The sequence below is a fragment of the Chlamydotis macqueenii genome, chromosome 3 (assembly GCF_036417535.1).
Source record: "Chlamydotis macqueenii isolate bChlMac1 chromosome 3, bChlMac1.mat, whole genome shotgun sequence".
In the NCBI taxonomy this organism is placed as follows: domain Eukaryota; kingdom Metazoa; phylum Chordata; class Aves; order Otidiformes; family Otididae; genus Chlamydotis; species Chlamydotis macqueenii.
The window spans coordinates 39,047,070-39,055,400 of NC_141558.1; the positions used below are offsets into that span (position 1 = coordinate 39,047,070).

General features: G+C 42.2%; 1 protein-coding gene across 1 annotated transcript; it reads right to left on the bottom strand.

Moving 5' to 3' along the window:
- Positions 1-4,537: 4,537 nt before the first annotated feature.
- On the bottom strand, positions 4,538-7,321 carry CGA (glycoprotein hormones, alpha polypeptide). The gene is made up of 3 exons (XM_010116115.2): positions 7,222-7,321; positions 6,090-6,274; positions 4,538-4,615 (listed from the first exon to the last, which is right to left on the bottom strand). Exons 1-3 carry the CDS (start codon positions 7,319-7,321, stop codon positions 4,538-4,540), a joined length of 363 nt encoding a protein of 120 aa, XP_010114417.1.
- Positions 7,322-8,331: the final 1,010 nt, after the last annotated feature.

The window sequence follows — 8,331 nt, forward strand, 5'->3', positions numbered from 1 at the left end:
AGATGCACATTGGCTGTCTCTGTAAACAAGAGATTAGTCTCTTTTCTGATTTTGTGATGTCTCTCTGTGGCCTCTTGAATATATATTACTGATCTAGCCTCTCTCTTAGCCATTTTCTAATGTAAGGAAACTATATTGTACTTTTGTTTTCCTGTTTTGCATTCCTACTGGAAATCTGATATTTAATCCCTGCAGATATAAAGCTAGATTGTCTTCCAGCACATATTCCCATTCATACCCTATTTATTCTCTATTATGGTCAATGGTATTAGCTACCTAACATCATGTAGCATTGTTCTTCCTAGCCCTGACTGTGTATGGGCTCACTGATTTGACACTACCACTCTTCTGACTATGGCCTTGTTTTTACACTCACTTTCAAACACAAACAATTAAATTCTGACCTGATTCTAACAGCTACAATGTGGAAAAAAAAAAGTATTTGGATAATATATGTTATGGATGTAAAGGCTGGCTGCTGAATCCTGCAGACTCCAGGACCCAGGGATCCCTCCTTGCTGACTGCTGTAGCCCAGCTGCAGGCACGCAGGAACTGAGGAGGTCTCTCAGTCCTAGACAATGGACACAGCTCCTGTCCCTGTGTGCAGGTTCAGCCAGCAGCAAAGCTGAGCATCTGTCCCAGGCAGGCACACACATACACTTGCACACAGAGGGCACCAAGGCAGCCAGACACACAGACTGCTCAATGGACCACCGCCCTTAGCTGTACTCACGCAGAAAACAACAACCCCCACTTAGATATAAGTAACCCCAGTCCTGTTCCTCCTCTCTGGCTGACCAAGATTGAAGTTCTGTATGAAAACATATGTGCCCTCACTTTCTAGATTCACAAGTGCACTCACAGATCCTCAAATATCAGCCCAGCCTGTAAACCTTTCTAATACCTATGTCCAACCTCCCTTACCTGGTAAACAGGTCTCCTGCTTGCCAGCCAGTCCAGCTTGAAGTTTGCTAGTGAGCAGAGGTGTGCACTACACACTCGTCTCACAAGCATCCCCATAATCACAGATTACTTTAATATTAACAAAGCTTCTCAGTCCACCCGTCCCCAGACCCTGGGTCCCGTTACTCAGCATGGGCTCAGACCTCGAGTCCTTCCAGATGTGGGCTTCCTCCTGCTCACCAACTCGTCCAGCTTGAAGTTTCCTAGCAATTTACACATACACGTGCACACAGGATTAAATTCACTGGGGGAAAAATAAACACACTTCGGTATTTTCAGATGTTGCTATTAGATCTCTCCCACATGAACACACACCCTGGTCCCTCTAGTTGCTGACATCTAGCCCTACAAGCATTAAGGCCCATGGTGCTACCACCTGCACCTCTCTTGCATACTGGTCCCTCTAATTGCAGGCACCAAGACTTACAGGTGCCTTCTCCAGTTGGTAGCACTGGAAGCCTAAGCCTTGCAGCATTCATACATAGGATAGAAAGTGAGATTATACGGGAAAAAAAAAAGAAAAAAAAAGTTAAGTAAAGGATTTAATAAGAAGGTAGGACAGACTGCAGTGATCAAGCAGACGCTCAGACAGGTGCATTGACTGGCAACTTGCTTGCAGACGACAGGCCCCTTTAATACCCCTCTCCTCTGTATTCCCATGCCTCCCCCTCCCTCATCCCCACCACCACCTTTCTCCACCTTTGACCCTCCCTCTAAACACCTCATAATAAATCGTGCCCAGTCCCACAAGCTCCTTCCCATATCCCATAACAAGTGCCTCCCTCCCCCACGCCGTGCCTCCCTCAAACTCCCCACCCCTCCGAGTGCCTCCTCCACTGCCATGCCCTGGGGCCATCCCTAACAACCCATCCATCAGTGGCTGAACAGATCTGCCCTTTCTTATTGTCTCTCTTACCGCCTGCTGTTAGGTTTGTGTATCTGCGTGTTTATTTTATCACTTTCCTTGTTACGTGTTATTTCTTCTAAACTGAAGAGTTTGAGCCGGATGGCTTAATAAGGAGGATGCTCCCGCACTCCATACGCCCTCACAATACACACTGGACCAGCTCCTGGTGCCTGAGGTCGCCTCAGGGGCAAGAGGGATGCATGAGTTGAGAAGTTCATGACTAATGGCTTTGTACAAGCAAGAGGGAAAAGCTGCTGAGAACGAAAAAGGGACCAGGCATCCTAGAATGACAGAGTGCTAGTGCATCCCTTGTCTCCTTTAAAGCATGGGTTTCACTCAAATTGCTTACTGGTTTTCAGTATTTCTATGGCTTTACAATGCAAAATATGGAAGTTGATTCAGAAGATGCAAACAGAAGTTTATCATGTCACCAACCTGCTATTGTGGGCAGCACAGGCATAGATAGACAAGCAAGTACTTGATGCTGCCAGAGGAGCTCACTTGAGTAAGAGGTCATCCAAGAAGGCTGGCAGGGTGAAAAGGCACATCTCCCCTGCAAGTCAACTTCGGAGAATGTGTTTCCCTGCTCTCCCTTTCAGTCCTGTCAAAGTTATGAGAAAATGCAATACCATTCCCAAAAGTAATCAGCTTGCAGCTTCAGATGACTCCTCTCTTGTTGCCCAGAAAACTCAGGCAGGACCTGGCTCTCCTGCAAAAATACCCACATCAATCACGTTTAATAAAATTGTACAACAACATGGAATTGTGAGTCAGCTATAGCAGCTGCTTGACATGTATTCCCATAATGCTGAGTGATGATCTAGAATGAGAAATTAGACCTCTAATTGTGAAACTCTGGGCTGCTGATGTTATTAAACTCATCCTGAAGATCACCCTACTAAACTACTTCCCCTTTGACCAAAAGTAATGTCAAAGAAAATAAGACATAGGTAAAATATTAGGGAAAAACTTTCCAGAATATTGAAATGTTCCAGCATAGTAAGAATAGTGAAGCAACAAGATCAGTTTCCTTGGAAGATTCTGGAGTAACCACCAGGGGATTTTTTTCAAGAGCAAGTCAGGCAAAACATGTTCCAGAAATGGCACAGTGTAGCTGATTCTGTACTAGGACATGGGGCTTGACCAGATCAGTGCTTCCCAGTGGTGAGAGACGGAATCAGGGGGTTAATACATGGAGATCAGGCTAATAAGGTTTACTAGGCACATGCTGAATAATACTGCTCTAAGGAACTCATCTCCCCTATCTATGAGAAGTCTTTTCCTCTCCACAAAGCCTCATGATTGTACTCTTAGAAAACAGCACTGAATTTGCACTGCAATAGACAGAAGGGTGGATGAATAGTGGATTTAAACCATGATTAGATCCTGCCAGTCTTGGGCTGCTCAAGTGCCCCATCACAGCTTAGCCCCGGAGGCCTGTCTAAACTACTTCAGTCACTTGGCACTGCAGCAGACATCAGCCATGGCCATGCCCCAGGACAGACCAGCCACCCTCACAGCCTGACCCCAGACAACCTTCCCTGTCCCCATTAGAAGCTCTTACTGCTACCTTCACAGCATCTGCTGCAGGGAAATCCTCCACATATATATCTGAGGCTTTTTGAGACAGCACATTTAAACTCTTGCAGCCAGCGACCACAGCAAAGCTGATGTTCTCATCCCGGATATGAGGGTGAAGAGCAGGATATTTCATTCACTTCAGTTCCCATGGGCAGGCTCCAGACCTGCAGGCAGTTCCTCCAGAGACCTCGATCCAACCCACTAAACTGAGCAAGTGCTATGTCTAAAATCCCAGTTTACGATTTTAAGGTCATGCATTCTGAATACATATTCTGTGGTCATTTTTTCACCTAACAGATTCCCCACCTTTTCCATTTGTATATCTGAGTCCAGAACATTGCATTTGGGAATTACTAAAGCCCTACACTGTGCTGCTCAGGCATACCTTAAACAGCTAATACTGTTGTAACACTCCTCTGTTCCACCATTGCTACAATAAACTGTACAATTCTTTATAATGTGTGACTGTGCATCTATTTATCTATCTATATGGGAGGAGATTAAGTTCAAAGAAAAACAAAAGATGGCACAGAAAGACAGAGCACCACACAAAGATGATATACTGCTAAACTTTCTGCCCACAAGGTAAAGAAAAAATGGAACAGAAACAGAAGAAACAAAATGTTGAGTCTTCAAAAAAAATCTAACGACTAAATGAATAAGGGGAAATTATTGCTTCTTCTTCTGTCCACTTTGCCATCCCTCCCTCCTTCCTTCTCTCCATCTCCCACAAAAAAAAAAAAATCTAAAAATTAACTGTAGCACAGTCTTTCTTTTTTTGTTTTAAGCTATTAAATCATCATTTTTCCTCAAGAAATATTTATGATTTAACTGACAGTTTATTTTAAAAAATAGATCAAGCCTTCAGTTGTCATGCAAGTGCTGTATTTTATCCCTAATGTAAATAATTAAACTTACCTAAATGTATGAAGAAGCAAAGAGGAAATAACAGACATGCATCTTATTCAAAGGCATACCCAGTGTCTTGACCAGAAAACACAAGATTTTACATAGTGGTGTTATAAAAGCTGAAAAACAAATATTCCATTCACCGTTGTCCTTGATCAGTAACAAAGGGACAGGCTTTACGATTTATGATAGTAGCAGGTACTGCAGTGACAATCTGTATGGTTCTCTATCTTCACATTGTCCTTAAGGGTAATCTTAAAAAAAAAAAGAAAACATACACACATAACAAATAATTAGGATTAGCTACACAGTAAAACCAGCATTCTCAAGCAAAAGATGTCTGAAGCCTATTTCTTAACCACAAGGTACACAGGTTTTTTGGGGTACGTGTACTAGAACAGCCTCTGAACACCAGCCTGTGAAGCTGCATCATCAGTGGCTTTTAAAGCCATAAAGAGAAGGTTTTTAACAGTGACATGCATAGCGACATAGTTTGATGTCCTTAATTTGGCTTTTCTTAAAGTGTCTAATTTTCCAAAAGTGTCAAGTAACCAATCTATGAAAAACTAGGAAGTGTCCTTAAAATATTTCACATGAGGATTTTAAAAACGGAGACCACAAACACAATGAGTCATCTTTATTTTTTATCTCAACTAAATTCTAGTTGCTGCCTCAGGATAAGTATAATGTTGGTGGTCTAGAAGAAGATCTATGCTCTACTTCGATGAAGAGCCAGGATGGGTTCAGCTGTAGATGTCTATAGGTAAATCAGGTATCTGAATTCTCATTACAGCTGGAGACCCAGCACTCTGTCAAGCTGCGCACACAGAGCTGCCAATTGCCATTTGAGATCTCAGAGGGGATCCCACCAAGCCTCCAGCTGCCACTTCAGGTCTTGTATGTGTCCTATGTCTGCCAGCCATATGCAGATGTTTTGAGTACCCCAAGGTATTTTAAACGGCATCAAATCTGTGAGTGGGTAACTGAACTGAGCCTCTAGTCAATACACTCAATAAGCCTGATTCAGATCACTACAGGATAGACACCTTAGCTTGTTTCAACTAGTTCACCACTCCTTACATCAAATTTAAGGTTTCCTCATGTGGAGTTGAATCACTCCCAAAATAATTAGCTTTAGCAGACTCCCTTTTTAAGAAAACCTTCCAGATAAGAGCTTTAAATGCTCAAAGTAGTTGCACACGTTTACAGTTCCCTCTTGGTTATACTATTAAAAGTAAACACAACCTCAATTAATCTAATGAGCACAGATGGTTTTGGTCCCTCACTCCTATATATATAATTGATAGTATTGACCAGCCACCTTTCCAGATAACTCCTGCCTATGCAGGAAAGACGCAAGGAAAATTACTAATTAAATTCAAATACACACTGCATAGCATTTAAGGGCAGGCTGCGCACCCACAAGAGTTAAAACTAAGGGGACAAGAAGTCCAGCACTGGAACTTTGGTTGTCATGAGTCAAAGTAGTTTCACTGAAGTCAGTGATACTGCATCACATCTGAATATCAGACTCAGTACTGGCTGACACTTTAATTTCCTTTTTAGAAAAAAGAAAGAACCCAAGCGCAAAGGATATAAATGCCAAGGATGTTTCCCTCACATAGCTCTCCAATGTCCTCCACGAAAAACATATTATTTTATATTCACTGGTTCAGCTAAACATTGCATCCTAAAACAAGCTTAAATGGGTCTCATTCACACCCTCACCTTGGTAAAAGCCTTTGCTACACAGCACGTTGCTTCTGATGTAATGTTCTTTGGAACAAGCATGGTCTTCTTGGACCTCATCGGAGTGGGATAGGCCCGGGAGAAACAGCACCCAGTGCACTGGTAAATAGGCGCTCCTGGCTTGGAAAAGAATCTGTTCTCCCCTAGCTTGCACTCCGGACAACCTGCCATAAAAATATAAGGAAGATACTTTTACTTGATCTCCAACTGTATTTCTTTTTTCAAAAAGAAAGGGAAAGTGTGCGTGGTAAGAGGAAGCACTGGCTACATTCTCCTGCTGACATCTGCAGAACAGAAAAGCAAAGATACCAAAGCTCCTCCCTTTAAGCTCCTTCAACTCTACAGTATGCACCAGCTGTAAAACCTGAATGTGGCTTTCTAGGCAAGGCACAAGTATTACTGCTTCTCTTCTGGTTTTCTAACTTAATTTTGTTGACAGTTGTGGGGGTTTTTTTGTATGTCTACTAAATTAGCTGTCCCTAGAAAACTTCCTACTAGCTACAGATAGTTAAATAGCACCAGCAGGATTTGTAGTGCTTCTTAGGCTGTGCCTGTTTTCAAGCAAGACTCTGTTATCAAGAGTCTTAAAAATGACTAGTGATCCTGAGATTTTTGTAGCTCGTGTTTTTCTATACGCAGTTTGAGGCTGAATTTTAAAAAAACAACCTCCAAAAGTCCCCTAAAATCTTCCTAATATGCCTCTTTGGTAAAATGCTACACCATCAACATCCCATATTCTGGGATATACAGAGGAAAAATGTTCCGCATATTATGAGAAGAAGTTATGGTTCCCCTGTTCCTGATGTTATGTTGCCATTTAGATGTCAGGAGTACAAGAAACCAAAAGGTTTCTATTTGATAATATTTCAAGGATTAAGGTCACCCACATCAACATGAGGATTTGATCATCTAGGAGACTCTTGACCTGGAGAAACGAAGTTTAGAGAAGAAATAGGAAGTGTACTCACAGCAAAATTATCTTGATCTATTACACTTTCATATCTCAGTGTCAATAAATGTAATTTATGACCACATTTATAAAACATGTGAAAATTTAATTAATACTCTTTATGAACAATTGCCCTATTTCTGAATGCTGAAAGCAGCTTACCCTGCATGAGAAACTCTCCATCTGGGAAAGCATGAAGAAGATGCAGAAATACAGACAAAATGGTCAAAGTGACAGCTGCATACTTCCTGTAGCAATCCATGATCTGTCTGGAAATACAAATACAGACATTTTTAAAGGACTGGTTCACACTGGGTACAGTACTAGTATGTACACTACACATTGATACAGCATTCTGGGCAAGTAACAGAGACAATTTAAACCTGGCATCAGAAAATGAAAATGCAGTGTACTGATGCGCATTTTATAGGCTCAGAAAATCGACTTAATCCCAATAACAAAAATGTGCCTTTCTTTCTAGCCTTAACAATTTTTTTTTCTGATTACTAACATAAGCCACAGCACACAAACTTCAAATGTAACTGTCTAATATTTATTACAGACCGGACAAAGCCAGCAAATACTTATGGAGAAGATGAAAGAACCTGAAGAATCTGGAACATGGAAAGACTAATTTCAGGGAAAATAATTTCACATCAGGACATAACTTCCTGAAGCAAGAGTCAGATTATTTGTCCACACACTGAAATGGCCTCAAGTTGCACCAGAGGAGGTTTAGATTGGGTACTAGGAAAAATTTCTTCCCTGTAAGGGTTATCAAGCACTGGAACAGGCTGCCCAAGGAAGTGGTTGAGTCACCATCCCTGGAAGTGTTTCAAAGAAGTGCAGATGTGGTGATTAGGGACATGGTTTAGGGGTGGACTTGGCCGTGTTACATCTTAAGGGTCTTTTCCAATCTAAATGATTCTACGATTTAATGACTTCTTTAGTGCCAAAGTCCTCATAAACAGAATTTCACAGTCCTGTGCCTCAGTGGGAGAAAGTTCATCTGATCTTTGTAATGAGAGAGGCACTACACGCTGTGCTCCAGTGCACCCAAGGAGACACGGTGCTGAGGGAGAGCTCAGGAGGCCTTGGAACAGCCCCGGGGGCACCTGCACGGTGCAGGCTCAGGGGAGTCCCAGGGAGCTCAGCATCGCTGCAGCCTTCTGGACCGAGATTTCTTTTAGGCTTCGTTTTACTGATGCAGCAACTTGGCTGTCAGATTCTGAGCAGAAGAAAGCTGGTTTGATTAGAAACAAACCCTGGTCA

Excerpts from the sequence above, each read along its gene's own strand:
- CGA (XM_010116115.2), bottom strand. The coding sequence starts at position 7,321 with ATGGATTGCTACAGGAAGTATGCAGCTGTCACTTTGACCATTTTGTCT. Across the intron at positions 6,275-7,221 it reads TGGAGAGTTTCTCATGCAGG|GTTGTCCGGAGTGCAAGCTA; the intron begins GTAAGCTGCTTT and ends TTTTTATGGCAG. Across the intron at positions 4,616-6,089 it reads TAGCAAAGGCTTTTACCAAG|ATTACCCTTAAGGACAATGT; the intron begins GTGAGGGTGTGA and ends TTTTTTTTTAAG.